This window comes from Coturnix japonica, chromosome 4 (genome assembly GCF_001577835.2).
Source record: "Coturnix japonica isolate 7356 chromosome 4, Coturnix japonica 2.1, whole genome shotgun sequence".
In the NCBI taxonomy this organism is placed as follows: domain Eukaryota; kingdom Metazoa; phylum Chordata; class Aves; order Galliformes; family Phasianidae; genus Coturnix; species Coturnix japonica.
Window position 1 is genome coordinate 80776404 of NC_029519.1, and position 20621 is coordinate 80797024.

Below are 20621 nucleotides of genomic sequence, written 5' to 3' on the forward strand. Positions count from 1 at the left end.
TGGCCTTGTGTACCAGAGGGTGCACAAGTAAATTTCCATCTGCAGTCACTGCTGCACATGGCTGTTAGCATTTATTCAGCATGCATGAAAGCAAGTAGCTCCTCCCAAAGCTCAAACAAGTGTCCTCTCAAAGTGAAGGTTCCTCAAAATCTCTCTAGAAAACACTGTCATTTCCTGCCTGGTTGCACAGGACTTTCCCTTTAAGGGTCTCTTCTGTGTTTTCCATTGCCCTGCGGTCCAACAATAGAAGGTACAGGAAAGTACCAAACCAATGGTGTGAATCATAGAATCACGGAACCACATTTAGATGCTGTACGTGGGGACGTGGTTTAGTGAGGACTATTGGTAATAGGTGGATGGCTGGACTGGGTGATCTTCAAGGTTTCTTCCAACCTCAATGATTCTAAGGTTGGAAAACAGCTCTAAGATCCCCAAGTCCAACCCCACCCCACCATGCCCACTGACCACATCCCTCAGTGCCACATCTCCATGTTTCCTGAACACCTCCAGGGATGGTGACCCCACTACTTCAAGCTGTGCCAGTGCTTGGCCACTCCTTTGGAGAAGAAATGTTTCCTGCTATCCAACCCAAAAAGGGAAGGGAAGCACAGAGATTACAGGCAGTCTGCTGAGCCCAGCGGATGAACACGCTGCCAAAAGTCCAAGTCTGCTACAGAGCTGGGTTTCCTGGGAAGAGGAAGGCAGAGTTTTGTTTGTATCCTTTAAGCGTTGGGGCTGCCCAGACATGGAAAAGATGCCATTTGGAGCAGAAAGATGTGCAGCTCGCCGCTGCCTTCCAGCACTGACTATCTGCCAGCACGTGGGCTCACATGGGGAATTGGGGATAAATGCAGGCTTTTCTTTCCTTGGTTGAACTGCTAAAGCCCTGTAGAGCTGAGAACACCGCTCTGCAGGCAGACAGATCCAGGGATGCAAGATTTATGAGCACATGTTGCTGCGTACCCATCTGACCGACGCTTCTCATCCCAATGTGCTTTTCCAGCCTCACTCCCTAAAGAGCGACATTGTCTATTAATTAACCTAAATGGTGGAACACATGCTTTCCTCTTAGCGAATGATAAACAAAACCAGATGACCCGTGGATGAAAAATAAGGTGGTGACGTGCTCCAGGCAACGTTGTTCTATGATAAAATGATACCGTCAGTGCAGGATGGATGGTCCTACCATAAAAAATGAGGCAGGGGAGTGATGGGCTTGGCTTACAGACATTGAGCAACCTGACACGAGCTTAAATAAATCAGTGCAGGAACTCATCGGGGCCAAGAAGGGACCAGAATCCACAATGGCAGTGCAGCACTGAGCATCATTTCCATGGAGCGACCACTAGTTTTGTGCAATGAGTTTAGTGGCCTCCACAGATTACAAAGCTGTCGTGGTGAGTAATTGCCTCCTTTCCTGTTAATATTGGAAGGATTTGATGGTGGAGACCGAACCCCTCCCTTCCCATTTCATGCTAGTTGTGGGCTGAACTGCTTGGACAGAGGCTCGTTCTGCTGGCGAGTCCTCCAGGACTCATCTCTATGTAATACAAATCCATTTATATTGGGAATATTCTCTCCTGACCCACAGCAAAGGGTGACTGATTTCCAGCCTGAAGAACAGCACTGAGGCAAAACAGACCACAACCCTCCATGCAAACACAGTGAGCTCCTATGTGCCATAAATTCATGACCCTGATAGCTCCGGGCAAAACTTGCAGAGGAATTGGAAAGATTTGTCTTTAGATTGTGCTGAATTCACCTTTTTTTTTCTCCCATTACTGCGTTAATTGTTGTACCTGAAGAGTGTGGAGGAAAAAGGAGCAGCAGCAGCACGAGGATTTATACTGCAGCACTGCTTGCTTGTCAGCCCTTCCTCTCTTGTTCTCTACAGCTACATGGGATGTGAATATTTTTCTCAGTGTTCATGATATTGATTTGATGTAGGTCTGCAGGAGAGACACCAGAAGGATCTGACTGCTGGACTAAGACCTTCAGCCATCTCTGATCCAGGCTGGGATGTCACAGCTGACCGCAGCAACTTAAAACACACAGCAAGCCTGACCAGCCCCTCTGCGACAGCCCCACAGGAGAAACTTTCTTCCATGGTCATTGCCCTGGATGCTGCTGCAAAGCCAGTTCATGGAACCACAGAATGATTTGGGTTGGAAGAATCCTTAAAGCCCACCCAGTCCTAAATCCCGTGGTCGGGGCCACCTCCCAGCACAGCAAATTGCTCAGAGCTCCATCCAACTCAGCCTTGAGCACCTTCAGGGATGGGGCAGACAAAGCTTCTCTGGACAGTCTGTGCCACTGCATCACCATTTTCATGTTAAACAATCCCTGACCACCTCATTAACAGGCTTTACCACCATGGGACAGCCTCAGCCCTTGACTCCCCTCTTATTCTTTCTATCTCAGTGTTAACTGTGGGCTCTCCAGAAGGAGTAGGGAGGTAGAATGAAACACACCATCGTTTCTATGAAATCTCAATGCCCCCAGGGCTGAGACTGGGCTATTTAGGAGAAGCATTGCTTGGAGACTGACAGCAAGAGGAAAGGTTTTTGCTGGAGGGCAATACAGAGAGTAATGAGGGAAAATGGCAACGTAGCTGAGATGCTTGCAGTGCAAGGTTCTGCTGGCATCATTGATCTAAACATAGGCACAAGCAACAGCACTGGCCAGGCAAGAGAGAAATCCACATCTGTGTGCTGTGTGTGTGTGTGACATGGATGGAAAGGCAGGAGGATACCCATCAATTCCGTGCAGCTATGCAATCCATAGGTGCTATTACCTCTATGAGGGTCTCCATCACGAGCCACTGCACACAGTTTCCTTAGGGACACCACAGTGGCAACCACTTGCTCCTCCATGGAGAGGATACTCTGCCTGTGCTGTCAGTGGGACAAATAACCCAGAAACCTGCTGCCTTCCCATCAGTTTTCTTTGGCCAAACACAAGTAAAATCACAAAATCATAGAATCATTAAGGTTGGAAAAGATCACTAAAGATCATCTGCTGCACCCAGTCCTGATGGCCAAAGGTGCCAGGAGCGAAGTGGGTGCAAGAGAGGAGGAAGAAGATGGAGCCACCAGCAGTTCAGTGCTGAAAGAAGATCTCTCATAGAGGGAATTACAAAGCAAGTGAGGCCTTTTGTCAGTGCATCAGTTCAGCTCTGGCAATTCCTGACTGCAGGGTAGGAGAGGGTTAAAAGAAAGCTCTGAGCAAGGCCTCAGACTGCATGGGATGATCTCAAGGACAAGCTGCAATCTCCCCAGAAGGCCTCCTACCCTTTTGACCAGGCTGGAAAGAGAATGTCTCTCATCATTAAAGTCAATTCTTCCAGGATGGCAAGGAGGGGCATTTTCATGGCTGATTAGCTTTGTAAAGCTCAGGCCAATTCAGCTGTATATAGAAAGGCAGATATATTGCCTTTCTGCCCTGCAACAGCCGGAGCAGGCAATCAGTGTGCAGAGAGTGGAAGCCACAAGAATAGATCCAGCCGGGGACTGAAGGAAGTCACAGAGCTCAAAAGCCACATTTGAAGTCCTGAAGTTTCCTGGCCACATTCTTGGTCCCTATTCTGCCACTCTGTAGTGGGTGAATATGACCTGAACTGTATCTGGGGAGCTATGCCAGCTATAGCAGCCCACATGTACAATGGATGAAGGCAACAAATCCACAGGGCCGGGGTGGAGGATCTCAAGTCTTGTGTATTGATCCAATGGCTTCTTCACCCAGCTGATATTGGAGCTTCATTTTCTTGATCGTGCCCTGAGAAACATTCTTCTGCTGGCTAACCTGAATGCCACTCGTTTCAATTTAAGTGCATGGTCGTCAACTGGGATGACATCATTGGTCATCCCAATGGGTTCTCCTTCCTTTGCTGATGGCTTCTCACCCCACCTTGTGTCCAAAGAAATGCCCATCCCAACACCAAGACGAGCTCCCCTTCCAAAGCCTGGTTAATCCTTATGCCTCTACTATGGGATACCAGGCTGAAGCAAACATCAGCAGTCCCAACTTGTAGACTGTGTGTTCCCCAGCAGCTTTCTGAACTTCTCTACCCATCAGCCAGGAGTCCATCGTGGTCTGTTTGCTCATGCAGAAGAAGAAGCTGTAAAAAAGTGAATGGAAATGGGAACAATACATTAATGACAGAGCAGCTCTTGCAGAAATATCCACTCTCCCGCGCAGATGCCAGACACCCATTGATCACAGCATGGTGTCTGTGTGCAAATTAAGGGGTTTGGGTGTTAAAGCTACGGCAAAGGATGTGGAAAAAGGCTGGCATCTGGCTATCTGCAGTGATGCATTTCCCCTTCACCTCTATCCTGGCATTTTTATAAGACAGTGTAACAAGTTTTATATTCAACAGCGGCATTCACTGTTTATTTAAGTAATAACCATCGAGCTCGCAGACATTTCCTGGAGATAACCTTCTGGTGGGGGAGCTTTCGTGCTCTAACTGCTCATCAATCCCCCCAGAGAATATCCTCCTTTGACACCATTACTGAGACTGCTATACGAGCACCGCTGGGACTCCAAAGCCAACGTTTAATGGCAGGTTGTTATATTCCAGCACTTAATTATCGCCGGGTGCTTGTTGTGTGTCTCTAAAATCACTCCTGATGATCCCCACTCTCACCCCCCTCCCCTCCAACCCATGCCTCCCAGTGAAACCCATTCAGCCGTTTGCTCCGTTTGCCCTAAAGCAGATCCTTCGCTAAAGGAAAATGGAAACAATCATCAAAATATTTCATGTGCCCGGCTATGAAAAAGAGTCCCTTGACACAATCATGAGATCTCTGTGTGAGCCGAAGGGACGTGTGCTGCCCTGAGGGGAAGGGTTATTTATGGCACCTCTCCAACAGCACACTGGGACTTTTTCCACAAACCATCACTGCTGGGGTCATTTTCCAGCTCATCCCTCAAACACATCATCCTCGTGACTCCATCCTTCCCCTGCCTCGCAGGCTGAGCCCGTACCAAACAACAGCTCCTTCTTTTCCATTTTAATTCCTTTCTCCAATGAGCTGCATCCTTTGCGACCCTCAGAGTTTGGTATTTTTGTTTGCTTTTGCCTTAATTCTCTCCTCACTATTGCTTACAAGGACATCCCTTGCTGAAGTTTATACACACACACACAGCACATGTAATGTCCTCAATGAATTGAGCACTGGACCATTTCGGCCACCAGCTGTATGCTTACATTACGCTCGGCAGCAGAAAAATCCAATACTCTTTTCACCAATACATTGCCATTATAAGTGCATTGATCTCTTTTAAAACTAATGGCAGGATGCAATATGTCTCATTACGAGATGGGCTTCAATAGTATTTCAAAGAAAACACGTGACCATTAGTCAGTGAAAGTGATGTGGGACTCTGGCTTCTCCATCCTGGAATCCCTAAAGCTGAAATTGGAAGGGACCCATCTGGTCCAACATCCTGCTCAAGGAATAGAGTCATGGAATTGCAGGAGTTGGAGGGGACCCTTAAAGGTCATCTGTTCCAACCCCCCTGCAATGAACAGAGACACCCACAGCTCCACCGGGTGCTCAGAGTCCCTTCCAGGATGACCTGAATGTGTCCAGGGATGGGGCATGCACCACATTCATTATGGACTCCCATCCAGCTCACAGCACAGGCAGCGTTTGCTCTCAGTGACCACAAAGCAGACTGCCGTGCCCTTGGTCTATAACAGTGCAACAGCCTTGCCATGGGACAGAGGAAGGGCCAGGGACCTCCCACGGCTCCTCATAACACATACAGTTTTATGACTGCATCTTGGAGTTGCCTAGAGGCATAAATAAACCTAGAGCAGTGGTTTTGCTTTATGGGTAGGTTTTGGAAACAGGATGCTCAATAAGGTGTTCCTCAGGGTCCCCAGGTGTATGGGCGAAAGTTCCCACCATCACAGTGATGGGACACAGTGCTCATAAGGGATCCGGTGACCTCATTGTGAATCAAAATGCGGGCAAAAAGGAATTTTCAGCTTTGAAAACTGCTGAGAGCACCGTCCTCGAGCAAAGAGGACACATCACAAGCAGCCCAAGGCATTGCTGAGCATCTGAATCAGGAGTCCTGGAGCTCAGGCTGTGTTATGGAGCAAATGTAATATATCATCCTCATTCAAAGCCAAGCATTCTGATAGGGAAGCAACACTGCTGTGCTTCAGTTTGTAGGTAAATGTGAGTGGGATCCATGTGGGCACCTGAAGGTATCTGCTGTGCTGTGTCTATACAGATTGGTCAGAGAGCCTTTGCAGCCGTATGTAGACAGATCTCTTGAAAATCCCCCACTGAACTGCCTACAGCTCTCTATTGACCACAGAGAAAACCTCTGGGACTCAAATCGAGACACCCGCGCTGTCAATATCTCATGAGACATGAGAGATGAGTCCCAGCCTTTGAGACAGAGGCAGCAGTATTGAAAACACATCCAATAACACAGAGCAGATGCAGCACTTCTGGGTTGGAGCAAGGACAGTGCTCATGACTTTGCAAAGGCCATCACCGCCCACTCGTCGCTGGAACACGGTTCAGCCAAGGAATGCATTTTCTTGGCTCTCCCCAGCGGTTCTGAGTTTAACCACAACAACTCCTTCACGCTGATCTCTGCATGAAGTTAGCAAACGTGCTGGTCATATCGATCGTCTGAGTCTCAAAGCTGCTCCTTCGAGGTGGGTATTATTGTGTGTACTTAAATAGCGTATTTATCTCCCAGCACCAAGCGCCAGCTGACTCACAGATATGCAGATAAAGCCTCTATCCGGGGTTGCTTCTATAACACACAATACAGCTCTGAAGACACCTCTTGGGAGCATCTCGTTGCTGAAGAGCTCCCTTTCCACCCGTGTTTTCTGCAGCAGCCACCTTTGTGTGCACAAGGAGCAGGGGCTTTTTAGCTGATTCACGAGGCATTTCCACTCTTCCCACGCTAACCCCCATTTGCAGAACATGCTGAACAAGGCTGGGTTTCTCCTCTTCCTCTGCCCCTCTTCCTTTCCTGCTGCTTCTGCTCAGACTGGACACACACACTAACGATGCTCAGAGCAGCAGAAGAAAAGCAGCAGAGCTTTTCCTTGGATGAATCACAACAGATTTTACATTTTAATAATGTTAAACCGAAAGAAAGAAACAAAAAAAAAAAAAACAACCCAGCCAAACCCAACTCCCAGCTCTTCTTGGATTATAATGAGACACAGTTTCCTCCCAAGAAGCCCGAGGGATTATACAGCAATATTCTTCTTGAGCCAAACACTCTGCTGCCTCAAACAGCTGCTCAGGGCTCACTTTGCAGCACAGTGCCCTCGAATTATGCCACAGCATTATGACTGAGGCACTGAGATGTGAGACCATGGGCTGCAGGTGGGGTGGGAGCACAACACTCTCCTACAGGGCTGCAGGATGGAGGCACACAGCCACAGTCCCTCCTTGCCTCCAGTTCCTGGAGCTTATCACTCCAACACTGCACTGGACTCACAACCATTCCCTGTTCTTTTCAGCTTCCCTTTCTCTCCCATCACAATCCCTCTCCTCCAGACTTTGCAAGGCCTCATTCCTCCACGCAGAGCCCATCCACCCCCAGTTTATTCCCTCAAACCCCACGCCCTGCTCATAGTGCTCTTGGAGGAGTGACACTGACTTAAATAAGTGCAACAGCGAGCGTTCCTCCTTCCAAGTTTCTCTCACTCATAAAATTGGTTTAATCCTCTGTTAAGCCCTGTAATATGCAGGTATTGATGGCTGTGCTGGAGTTAAGTAGCGTGGAACTATTAATCTTGCTTTAGTGGCCAGAGGTGGTGACCATTTATTTTCAAGCCCCAAGCATTGCTCCGAGGGCTGGGAGGGGTTTTGCACCTGGTGATGCCTTCCAATCTCAGTGTTTTCTTTCCCTTGATCACACACTTCTGCTTGTTCCAACCATAAGACAAATACATCCCCATACACCATGTGTGCTCTGTATATTTGTGCATCCCCCTATGTATCTTCTAATTGCTTCCCACTCCCCGGTGATATTCACACTGTTTCTAACACAATGCTTGCTTCCACACTGGGCTTTATTAAACCAATTATGCTTTGCACAACTATTTTTGTGCTGGAGTGCAAGAGGCGTTTGGAGAACTGGTTTCAAACCTGGGTTTAAAATCAGTAACTACATACTGGTTTGTCCCGTCGCAATAGGAGGAAGTAGGACGAGTTGATGCAACCTGGAACCAGGTTCACCGTGTGCTGTTTCATCAGGGCACGAGGAGGTTTCACTCTTGTTAAACTGCAGGCACAAGTTCAACCACACATGCAGGCACTCCCACGGAAGTCTGTCCGACCATTCAAGCTCTTAATTACACATGGAAACATCTGGGTGAATTAATAAGCTTTGTGTGAACGGGAGGCTCCAGATCCCAGAGGAACTTATGGTGAAATCCAACAAGGTTGAGGTGGTTGGGCAACACAGAATCTCATAGAATCATAGAATGGCTTGGGTTGGAAGGGACCTCAAGGATCATCAAGCTCCAACCCCGCTGCCGCATACAGGGCCACCAGCTTCCCCATTTAATACTAGATCAGGCTGCCCAGGGCCCCATCCAACCTGGCCTTGAACACCTCCAGGGGCAGAGCACTCATAGCCCCTCTGGGCAGCCCTTTCCAGCACCTCACCACTCTTTCCTTACAGCTAGACCTGATGACCTTGACTGTCTTCTCCAACCTTATGATTCTGCAAACACAACACCCAGCCCATGATTAAATCAGTTTAAAGCAGCATAGTTTTACTCAGGGAAAGGTATTAAGGCAAGGCCAGTTTCTGGACCCCCAGAGAACTCAGGGCATATGGGGAGTGCCCAACATACGGCCTTGGTGATGCTGAAGGAACTGCAGTGTTTCTGTGGGGAGAGGCTGAAAGAGCTGGGGATGCTCAGCATGGAGCAAGGGAGGTTCATGGGGATCCTATGCATGGCCATAAAGCCCTGCAGGGAGGTGCAAGGAGACAGTGACGGTGCCCAGGGCCAGGCCCAGAGATACACAATCCAGAGCCCAGACTAAAGAAACGCAGCCCAGCCCAGCCCGTCTTCACTGTTTCGTTGGAGTTTTGTTTCCAATGCACGAAACTGCCTTGCTTTCCTTTGTTCCTACCCAAAACGCCCTGAAGAATCCAGCTGAATGTGCCACATTGTACCGGGCTGCCTCTGAATGCATGTCCCCATTCCCTCCCTTATGCAAGGAGAGCAGACAGAGCTGTTTTTATAGCACGGAGGCTTTCCCCAGACTGCATTTGATTCAGTATCGTTGGTCAATGGTCTTTCAGTCACTTACCACACTGGGGACTTTGCTCTGTTCTTGCAGAAAAAGGCTGATGTATTCAGAGCACTCTTTGCAAAGAACAGGCTGGATGGGACGGCTGCACTGGGAAGAATAACTGCTTACAAACAACACTTTTCCTTTTCAACAGAGAGGGAGATTCGGTAAATAATTTACACTTCTGTCCCAGCCCCACTCACACCCACATCCTCCCAAACACACGCTCTGTTCTCACAGCCACCCAACTCGAGGCGATCGAATGCTGTTTTTCAGTGCCTGCACATCTTCCCATTGAACACGGGAGAGATATATGGGACAAATCTTTCCATAAAGCTCTTTCAAGACAAGCTGGAAACTGGAGCACTTTTGATCAAAGACGCAGCTCAAGGCAGCAAAACGTCATCCCGATAAAGCTTTATAAAGTTCGGTCTCATCAGGAAGGCTGGTTCAGGTTTGGTTGGTGTTTGAATAGAAAATCTACAAGAGCAGATGTGCTGCGAGTAACTCGGCCACCACAGTGCCTTCCACTGAGCCGGGCCATGTGGCACTGCAGAATTGTATAGCATGAAAGATGGGTTCTTTTCAATGAGATAGAGAAATTATAGAATGGCTTTGGTTAGAAGGGACCGTAGAGATCATCTATTTCCAACACTCTGCTGTGGGCTGGTTGCCCCCTTCAGATCAGCTTGTCCAGGGCCCCCATCCCAACTTGGCTTTGAATACCTCCAAGGATGGGACATTGACAGCCTGTTACAGTGTGACTACAGCTCTGTAATATTCTATTCTTCTCTGCCTGAATTTCTGCAGCCACAATGAAGTTTTATTATGAGTTTCCCCCGACTCTAGAAATAAAAGGATCTAAAGCATCTGTGAGCACACAAAGTATTTTACAGCTACTCATCATTATTCATCAGACCTTTGTCCCCCTGCAGCACTTTATTTACTACATTACGCCCTTTATTAAGCATATTGTCTAAAGACCTTTGGTCACTACTTTCACATCTAGAGAAAGAAAAAGAGAAATCAAACCAGAACTCTAGCAGTCTCCAAGCTCGTGTCTATATGTGCCATAATGAGTGGATGAATGATCGTAGAATCCTAGAATATCATAGTCATAGAATGGTTTGGGTTGGAAGGGACCTCAAGGATCATCAAGCTCCAATCACACACACTCTGCCCCCCACCAACCTCCACATTTAATACCCAGTGATGGATGGATGGATATTCTTTTCCTTTCTCCTGCTCTTTGTAGAGCAAGGAGGGTGTTAGGGTGGGCAGCAAGGACACGCTGTTGGACTGGTGTGATCCAGGTCTAGCAAGGGCAGCTGGAAAGGCCATTGAGTGAAGGGAGGATTTGGGAACACAGGGTGGGAATGTCATGTTGGGTGAGGAATAGCAAAACTGGTGACGCTGGGCTGGCAGCTAATTGGAAACAGCTGGTGTCAGGCCCTTGGGAAGGGAGTTATTCTGGAGTTCAGTCCTTCAGCAGGGCTCATCTGAACAGAAGGAAAAAAATGTATTTATAAGGTGGTGCTGGGGCTGTGGCTTCATGTGGTTTTTGACCCCAGGTATTGCTGTGACTCGACCCAATGGAGCTGCAGAGATAAAGAGGCCGAGGGACCGGCCTCGCAGGGCAGCTCCGTTGTTTACACTCCCAAGACACCCAGCCCAACCCTGACTCAGCCCTCAGCAATGATGGTCTGATCCTATTAATATCAATGGAAGTCTTCTTAACGAGGACATAATTTCACCCCAGAGGCCAGTTTGTTAACGAGTGTCTCTGGCTATCCTGTCATTGGGCATGTGAAGAGGGTAGCAACTCGACTTAGACACTGTGCAAATATGTGCAGAGTAAATATGTATTTAATTTAAGTATAGTGACAACATACAGGGTCATAAAAGTTTGGCAGCAAGAGTGAAAAAGGGGCGAGTGCAGCTCCTCGCAACTATAACTCAGTGCTAGTGCTACTTGCCCATTGCAGCCTTGCTTACAATCAGCGTCCAAATAAACCCTTGCTTACCAATTAGCTTTTGTTTTCAAGTTGTGTGACAGTCACCCAAGTGTTATTCTGATGACTTGTGTTTTTTTTTGTTGCTGTGATAAGGAGACTCCTCTGTCTCTCAATTCACTCCTCTTGCTACGCATGGTTTGCAAAAACACCATTGTCTTGCAGCTCCTGCTGCCAGGAAAGGGCGTTTTAATCATTCTAGTACATCTATTACAAAGTATTTCTGCTTTCCAAAACAAAAATAGCTTTGCTTGCCTTCTGAGATAACCAAACCCCTCCCCTTCCAACCTATATTTGTGTGTTGGAAAGTTGCTCGACACACACACACATACAAAAAGACCTTGGGAACGTTATTCACATGTTAAAACTGGACAGATTAAAGTTAATTTAACAATAATGATCTCCCACAGTTAATGTTTTATTCCGGATAGCAACAGGGCACAGTGTGATCCCTAACAAGGTCAGGAAAGGATTTCTCCTGTTGTGCAACGCTGACGGATGTTAGTCTTCTCTGAAGCATTTGAGAATGGCCACCGGCAGCTGATGAATGCTGCAGGAGCTGAATGATCAGCGTGCATTGATGTGATAACACTTTCACCCTATTCTCATGCTCCGGATGATCCCGTACAGCTGAGCTGATCCTTCTTAACCCTTCATTTAAGAGCTGAAGTTGGCTTGATAACACCAACCAACCGACTCACTCCTGCACACATCTGATTCCTTCAGTTGTTTAGTAGATTTATTCTTCTCTTGATTTATCAATTTTAAGGAACAAGCTGCTATAGGAAAAGGGTAGGGAGAGATACAAGGAGAGATGGCATCTTGTGTTGTCATAACAAGCTTAGGTTGAAAAAAATCCCCATGTAGCACAATGTAAACCGTGTAGCTACAAACCACGTAGCACAAAAGCTCTCCTCTAAGTCTGACGCAGTGAAATTCGACTTGAGGATGTGAACAGACTGTTTATTCTCATTGCGTCAATCAGTGTTTTTATTTTCATCCCGTCAATCAGTGTTTTTACTTTCATCCCTTGTGTTTGGCAAGAGAGGGGCAAGCAGGCGTTGTGAAAGTAAAAGTAATTGTTCCCTCTGATAAATACAGGTGGGCAGATCTGGGCAGAGGATGGAGGCTCTAAGGTTGGGCTTAAGATTGTTTTCTTTCCTATCTGCTCAATACCTGTGTTTTCAGTATCCCTGGTGACTTACTTGGAAGACACTGAAGCTCCCACTGAAGAGCCTCTCTCAGCACAGGTAGCTGGTAGCTTGATTTGTATATACAAATGAACCACTTAAAGGCAGTGAGTTGGCAATTTGTGTCTGGTTTGTTGTGACTCTGTACTGCTGGACCTAAACCCTGCTGGCCCTTTTTATAGGGGAAAATATGAGCAAAATTTCATTCCATTAAAACAAAACAACACAAAACACTTCTCAGATGCTGTTAATTTTCTATAGTTGAAACGAGGTGTTAATTACCCAAATTATGAGACTTGGATATAAAGGAAAAAGTATTTTTACCCCTTAAGGCGACCAGGGTCAGTGTGGATGGGGCTGTGAGCAGCTGATGGAGCTGTGAGCATCCCAATTCACTGCAGGGGAGTGGGACCAGACAGGCCTTTAAGGGTCTTTTCCAACCCAAACCATCTTGTGATGGCAGCAGTGACTGGGATACCGATGTCTCGGTATCTTATCGTATTGATATGTTGATTCCCTTCAAAGCTTCTTCCATTCTGGGGTGTGTGTGTGTGATTCCAGTCCTTAGGTATGTCACGACTTGTATTTTTGTACAACAAAACATTAATACATACATTGTTGCTAGTTTATACAGGCATATTGTTAATTATTTTAACTTCTCCTCTTTGGATCCTTTATTACTCAGGTCTTATTTATCCAGCACCAAAAACCAGTAGTTCTATTTCAGACAGCTGGACAGACAGGACCTGCAGTCTTCATACCTGCGACTTCTACCTAATAACAACAAATTGCTTCACTTATATAACGAGACCTTGAAATAAAATACTCTTATCTTATCCTAAATGCAGAAACAACACTTGATTCCCACAGTTTTCCTTCCTTTCTACACCTATTTCACATCAACCCCAACGAACGGACGACCCCACAACGGCCTCACTGAGGTAAAGGGCGGGACGAGCCGCCCGCCCCGCCGTGACGCCATCGCCCGCAGCCCGGCGGCGCCTCCCGGTTCCCCTCCCTCCTTCCCATCCCCGTCGCCTCCTCTTCGGCCACCGTAACAGAGGAACATCCCCCACCCCTCGTCGGCCACCGTCCCGGGGAGGAGGAGGTTCCCCGGCGGCGGATGGTCCTCGTCGTCCCGCCGCCCCCCGGCCGCCCCTCCTCCCGCAGTCGGAGTCGGCGGCAGATGGCGCGGCGGGGCCCGGCTTGGAGGGTTGGGAGGCCTCAGAGGTTGCTGTTAGCGCTGTTGTTGTTGCTATTACCGGCCGTGCCGGGATTAGGGCCAGCCGCCACCGCTGCCGCCGATGAGAAGGAAGAGGATGGAGGAACGGCGAAAGAATGCGACAAACCGTGTGCCAATGGCGGGCGGTGCCAACCGGGCACCGGGCAGTGCGAGTGTCAGCCCGGCTGGGTGGGAGATCAGTGCCAGCACTGCGGGGGACGATTCAGGTGAGGATTAAGGGGGGTCTATAGGATCCCAAGGGGCTCCCAAGGGGGTGCTGGGGAGTGAGGAGGTCGTTTGTGGGCTCTCAGATGAGTGATGGTGTGAGGGGGGGGATTAGGGGGCTCGGAAGGCACAAAGAGCCAATGTGGGGACTCACGAGGAGGTGTTGTGTGGGGGCAGGGGAGCCTCAAGTTGAGGTCTGGGTGTGGGTCTTGCAAGGCATAAGTAGATTAAGTGTGTTTTAAAGGGGTTTGCAAGGGACCAGGAGTCCATTTGGGGGCTCCGAAGTGGGTTCGGAGGCTTCCACTGTGTAAGGAACAAGCGATAGGTGCTCACGAGTTGTAGGGAGCAGAATTAGTGGCTTGCAAATGGGTTGATAGGGTGTGAGGGCTGGGTTTCAGTGTTTCCAAGTTGCAGGAAGCCCATCTACGGGTTCACAGTGGGGTTGAAGGGTGTGAAGAGCCTGTCTGGGGGTTCACGGAGGTGGTGAAGCTCTGAGGGTGGTTGTGCAATGCATTATGAGGGCAGTGGGGTGTAGGTGTAGGGTTGGTAGTGGAGTTAGAAGGGGATATTGGAGGTTTGGGTGTTCCTACCAAGGTCTGGGAGCAGTGGGAGGTGGGTGCAGGGCTGTGGGGAGAAGTGGGAGATGGTAGCAGTGGATCAGGAGTGGTTGTGTTTGCTTTATGTGAGGGCTGGAGAGGGAGTGAGATGGGGATGATTGATGGGGGAATGCAGTGGGGTAGGGGCAGGATCCAGCCAGCAGCAGGTTGCAATGGGGCAGGAAGGCTTAAGGCTGAGAGAGAGGATTGCACGGGGGGGGAGATGCAGCTTTTAGGGTGGGTAAGAGCAGTGCTGGCTCTTGGGGAGGGACAGGGGAGCGATGGATGGGTTTGTGTGGGGTTGAAGACAGAACTGAACCAGCAGCATTGGGGCTGGTGTGCAGGGATTGTTTCCAGGCTGGGACATTTTTTGGGTGGGAGAAATGGCTAAAAAGTGGTTCTTGGCAAAGCAGCCCTGTGTGTTTTCAGACAGCATGTATATATGGTGCTGAGGAGTGATCTCTGGGTTGGACTGTGCTGGTCCAGCACTGTTGGGACCATTTCTAGTGGCAATGGGATGCTGAATTGGGCTGTGTCTGTCCTACAGCTTGCTAGATTGGAAATCCACATGGAAATAGGTTGGGAATTCACCCTGGCTTCACTTAGGTTTGCAGCAGAAGGGTCTGTAAGATGGTGACCTGTTATCAGTGTGTGTCTGCATGTGTTTGGTGAAGTCTCAGCAGGGTTGATTCTTGGGGGAAGAAGGAAATGAAAACGTTCTCCTGGGCAGTGCTGCCTTCTGGGGGAGCTCCTATGGAAAGCACTTAATGTAAATGTGGGGGAAGAAGGAGCTGCGTGCACGAGGAAAAACACTTTGTATGCTTGCGAAGTGGAGCTTCGTACAGATATCTATAATTATCTTCATTCTCATTTGTATTTACATGGGATGGATGCGCGATGCAGCTGATCATAAAGGGATTTTCCAAGGAAACTCTGGAAGCTGAAAGCTTCCTTTTGAGTGTTTATAGCCGGCGTGGTGATAAGTATTTCCCTCTCATCTAGAGAGCTTTTGGAGATAGCTACTTATGTCTTAGCTTCCTCGAGCACTTGAGGATATTTGTAAGTTGAAGGGGACCAAATCTGAATAGAGGCAGAGCGATGTAAAGTGCTGCTGGGTAACAAAAGAGCTGGTCGACGTGTGCTGCAGGCTGCTTTTGTCTGTTTTGATGAAGCTCCTTGTTCGTTCTTTACGCAGATTCCAGTGTAAAAATTACCACTGAAAATTATCAGCCCGTGTTCTTCACTCCATCTCCTTCATTTACCTGTTGGTGAATCGAGGTTTCCTTGTCGTGTTATTTAGACTTTGAGCCCTGAGAAAAGTGCCAGCGAGGGTTTCTCAGCGGTGCTCAGAGCTTTGCAGTGTGCACTGAGCTCACCCTTTCCTCTGTCACAAATGGCATTGCAGCTTTTCTTTGGTTTCTAATTATTTTTGAGGCTGCCGAGAGCTTGGCTTTAAAAGCTTTGCTTATTAAATGCTGCAGGTAGGAATAGGAAGTACGAGGGCAGGTGAAAATTACTTTGTAAGCGTGGTGTATTCCACGTGCTTATCTACACGACCGTGAATTGTAATTAAATACGGCATGTTAATCACTCTGTTCTTTATCTGGGTGTTTGTGATGACTGTATCTGGGGTCTTGGCTGGTTTAGGTTGCTTGCCAGGGCTGTCGTGTCACGTAGCTTGTGCTTCACCCTCACTTCTTCCTATGTGAGCAGCTGGCTTCATGCTGCAGCCCGTGAACACTCTACACACTGAGCAAGTCTTTGTAGTTACAGTGTGGTTAGAAATAAGGCCAGCAATCCAGGGGTGGACTGTTCCCTTTCTTAAACCCTACAAAGGGGAGATTGCTTGCAGTCCAGTGCTGGGGATGTACTTCTTTCTGAGGATATGCAGTGTGCTGTGACTTCTGGAAAGGAAAGTGATGTGGGAGAAGCTCCCATATGGTTGTGTTGGGGGGTGGCTTGTAGCTGGAGGAGGCTCAGGGGGAGACCTCATTGTTCTCTGTTGAATTTAAATGAGGTTGGAGGGAGGTGGGGGTTGGCCTCTTCTCTCTGATAACTGTGATAGAATGAGAGGTGATGGCCTGTGTGTGGGGGTCAGGTTGGATATTAGGAAACATTTCTTCTCTAAAAGAATGGTCAGGCACTGACACAGCTGCCCAGGGAGTGGAGGAGTCCCTGGATGTGTTGAGGAACCATGGAGATGTGGCACTGGGCAGTGTGGTCTGTGGGCATGGAGGGGTGGGTTGGGATTGGGCTTGGCGAGCTTAGAGGTCGTTTCCAACCTTAATGATTCTGTGATTCACGGTGCACTTGGGTGTGTGTAAGATTGAGGTTTGAATGACTTTAGATGTCCCTCTTCAGGATGAGGAAGCAGTCGCCTGAGTTTGTCAAAGGCAGAGCCCAGAAAGTGAAGCTTTGTGAAGTCCTCTGTTGAAGAAGTAAAACCCAGGCTCTGTGACGCTGTTGTACATGGCTTTATTGGCTAGAGGTTGTATTCAGGGTGCTTGCCTTTGGGAAAGGTAACTGTGTGCCTGTTGTGTCTGTGAAATCAGAGTCATTAATGTTGGAGAAGACCTCTAAAATCCCCAACCCATCCCCACCTTGGCCATAACCACATCAGTGCTACATCTCCATGGTTCCTGTACAACTCCAGCACCAGTGACTCTACTGCTGGGTAATCTGATGTATGGTTGTACATGTGAACAGGTTATATTTGGAGTTTAGAATCAGATAGCAAATGTTTCCACAATACTGAGTTTTGTGTCCAAAGGTTCTGCTTCTTTCCTGGTAAAACTCGTTTGATTTTTAGGGTGGGAGATGGAAAACGCAAAGCAGCACTTAACAGCGGAACAGAACAAGGGGAGGAAAACACCAGAGATGAGCGTATCTTTTAAATGGCCTTTTTATTAATTTAATGGAGGCAGTTACGGGCTGCTGATTGAACGTTATGAAGGAGTCTGCGGTAAGGCAGTTCCTTTGGCCAAAGAATATTACAGCAAAGAGGAATTTTATCTGCAGGAGATTTGGGGTAAATCATCACCTGAGAGTGAGCTGCGAGCTGGCAGAGAACTGTCACAGTTCCCCTTGTTAAATATATGGCAACTTGAGTCAAAAGCTGATACACAGAACTGCTTTCTTTACAGAGCTACCTGATGCAGTTCGGAGCCGTAGGAAAGTCAGAAAGCCGCTTAATAAATTAGAGGATGTTGGCAATTTGAATCGAATCACTTTAAGTGCTGAAATTAGATTTGGGTGCTGCATTTGTTCCTGATCCCAATTCCATTCTCTCTTATCGCTGCGCTTGAAAATGATTTTCTCTTTCTACGTTGCTGAGATTTTACTACGGTTGTTCAGAGGGCAAAGACTCCTATGTGAAATAATGCTGTGTTTTTGACATATCTAAGTGCTTTTACACCCTGCTGAATGGCCACTGTTGTGCAGTGATGCTCATGTACTTGTGAGGCCCCATCTGCAGTACTACATCCAGGCCTGGGGCCCCCAGTATAAGAAGGATGAAGAGCTATTGGAACGAGTCCAGAGGAGGCCACTAAGATGGTCAGAGGGCTGGAGCAGCTCTCTATGAGGAAAGGTTGAGGGAACTGGGCTTGTTTAACCTGGAGAAGAGAAGGTTCAGAGGAGACCTTGTTGTGGCCTTCCAGTACTTGAAGGGAGTGTATAAACAGGAGGGGGAATATTTATGGGGGTGGGCCGTGATAGGACAAGGGGGAATGGTTTTAAACGGAGACAGGGGAGGTTTAGGTTGGATATTAGGAGGAAGTTTTTCACCCAGAGGGTGGTGACGCACTGGAACAGGTTGCCCAAGGAGGCTGTGGATGCCCCATCCCTGCAGGCATTCAAGGCCAGGCTGGATGTGGCTCTGGGCAGCCTGGGCTGCTGGTTGGTGACCCTGCACATAGCAGGGGGTTGAAACCAGATGATCCTTGTGGTCCTTTTCAACCCAGGCCATTCTATGATTCTACAATTTAGATGTTTGCAGTATGCTCACTTCTGACTGAAGTAGCAAGGAGGCAACAGCAGAAAACACTGTGGGGATTTCCTTAGCACCCAACACATTGGGCTTTTCTGTTCCATTTCTCTCTCAATATCACCCCGCCACCTGAGTCACTTTAGCAGAAGTTGTCTGCTGCTGCTCTGGGTTCTTTTCCTTTATTTCACAATCTGGTTTTTATTTCGTTGCAGTTCCAAAATAACCCCGTAGCCAACCGAGTGTTCGTTACCATCTTAAACAATTTACAGTTAACCATAAATGTTTGACAGATCTCTCTTTCCTGGCTTGTTTCTCTGCATATTTAAAACCTTGAGCTTACTGGGGATAACATCAGCATCCATGATGATCCACGCTGAAAACCCACCATCTATTGAGATAATGCTGCTGCTGACCAAACTGCTGTATTTCTGCGTAAGTTTATGATCCCCTTGGGTGCTCTTCTCCTAAGCAGTCAGTTTCCTCTGAGGATTTCTTATTTTCCCATTTGAAGTTCCAATTGCAGCACTTGGAAATTAGCTCCTTGATCTGGCGGAGCTTTGCTTTCTTTCTGCACTCCCAAGTTTTCTTTGCGAGCAGTTCTTTAAGGAGCTCTGAAATCTCTAATCCACAGTGGGGGAAAAAAACTACAGTAAAAATGAAGAAGATGGGATTGAGAATGACGTGGTTTGGAGGTGGAGCAACCCCTCTGCAAACTGGGGTTTGCCTGAAGAAGGAGCACAACTATTTTATTCATGGAATCATAGAATGGCCTGCATTGAAAAGGACCTCAGTGATCAACTGGTTTCAACCCCCCTGCTATGTGCATGGTCACCAGGCTGCCCAGAGCCACATATTCCACAGTATTCCAGCACTTTGTTCTTGCATCTCTGTGTGCTGAAGTCTGCCCACGTAACCTCCTCGGTCTCTTGAAAGCAGAGTGGAAAACTTGATAATCAATAATACAGCACAGAACAGACACGATCATTTGCTATTGTGCATGGCTTTGAATCCAATAGTCATGAAGCCACTGAAGTGCTGAAGCGGTGGTGATGTATGGTTGTTGCTTCCTGCTTTTGTTCCCTTGTTTTGTTTGTGGCAGATCCTCACGGAACTCCTTTGGATTTGAGACAGCCGCTCACGTTCTTCCTTCCCTTTGTTTAGAGTGAACGTTTATTTGATATCTCTGTGGACAAAATGGAGGTTGCCAAAAGGGTTTCAGTGGATGTGTGGCGTGCACAGGATTCGGGCATGATTCTGACTTCTAAAACCTTAAATCCTTGGGATTCATAGAATGAAAGGGACCCATCCTGGTTGCTAAATGGTAAGGCTGGAAAAGGGACCTGAACTGCACACTGAGCGGTCCCGATGTAAAACCCCATAAGCTAAATTTAATGTGTCAGAACAGTGGAGGGCTTTTAGAAGATTGCTTCAAAGGAAACGGACTCAGAATTTGGGGCTGGTCAGAGCTTTAGTCACGTGGAATGTGCTGAGAGGGATTGGGATGGCAACTGATGGGCTGAGCGATGTTCCTGTGACGGAAGGGCAGATGCAGAGATGACGATCCCACTTCTACTCTTTGCATTCTCTTGTGTCTCTCTCATTTTCCAGGAGCATTAGTTTTTGTTTGTTAGCTTCTCTGAAAGGACACATGAAAAGCATGGCGAAGGTAGGAGAAACAACCTTGGAAAGAGTTTCTTATTAGTCAGTGTTTGTATTGCATGAAAATTTAATATCTGCCTCCGAGGTGGTGCTTGTCTGCTATAAGAAGCTGAGCACAGACAAATTAGCATTCCTATAAACTCGTTTTATGCACTTAAATACAAAAGGCAGGGATCGTTTTTTCCATTCAGAAAATTTCGCCTGGATTTAATATTATTTCATTGTCATAGAATCACAGAATGGCCTGGGTTGAAATGGACCACAAGGATCATCTGGTTCCAACCCCCTGCTATGTGCAGGGTCACCAACCACCAGACCAGGCTGCCCAGAGCCACATCCAGCCTGGCCTTGAATGCCTGCAGGGATGGGGCATCCACAGCCTCCTTGGGCAACCTGTTCCAGTGCATCACCACCCTCTGGGTGAAAAACT

At 47.8% G+C, this 20621-nt stretch overlaps 1 protein-coding gene and 1 long non-coding RNA gene across 2 annotated transcripts in view; one reads left to right on the forward strand and one right to left on the reverse strand.

The window, feature by feature from the left end:
- Positions 1-2790: 2790 nt before the first annotated feature.
- On the reverse strand, positions 2791-9409 carry LOC107314080. Its single transcript, XR_001555294.2, has 2 exons — positions 9318-9409; positions 2791-4117 (listed from the first exon to the last, which is right to left on the reverse strand). It is a non-coding gene; the product is annotated as an uncharacterized LOC107314080 (long non-coding RNA).
- A 4112-nt stretch (positions 9410-13521) lies between these two features.
- The window catches only part of ATRN (attractin), an 87617-nt gene continuing 80517 nt past the window's right edge, over positions 13522-20621 (forward strand). The window contains exon 1 of the mRNA XM_015862984.2: positions 13522-13950. Within this exon, the coding sequence (XP_015718470.1) occupies positions 13625-13950 (326 nt within the window). The 5' untranslated portion in view covers positions 13522-13624. The remainder of the gene's footprint in view (positions 13951-20621) is intronic.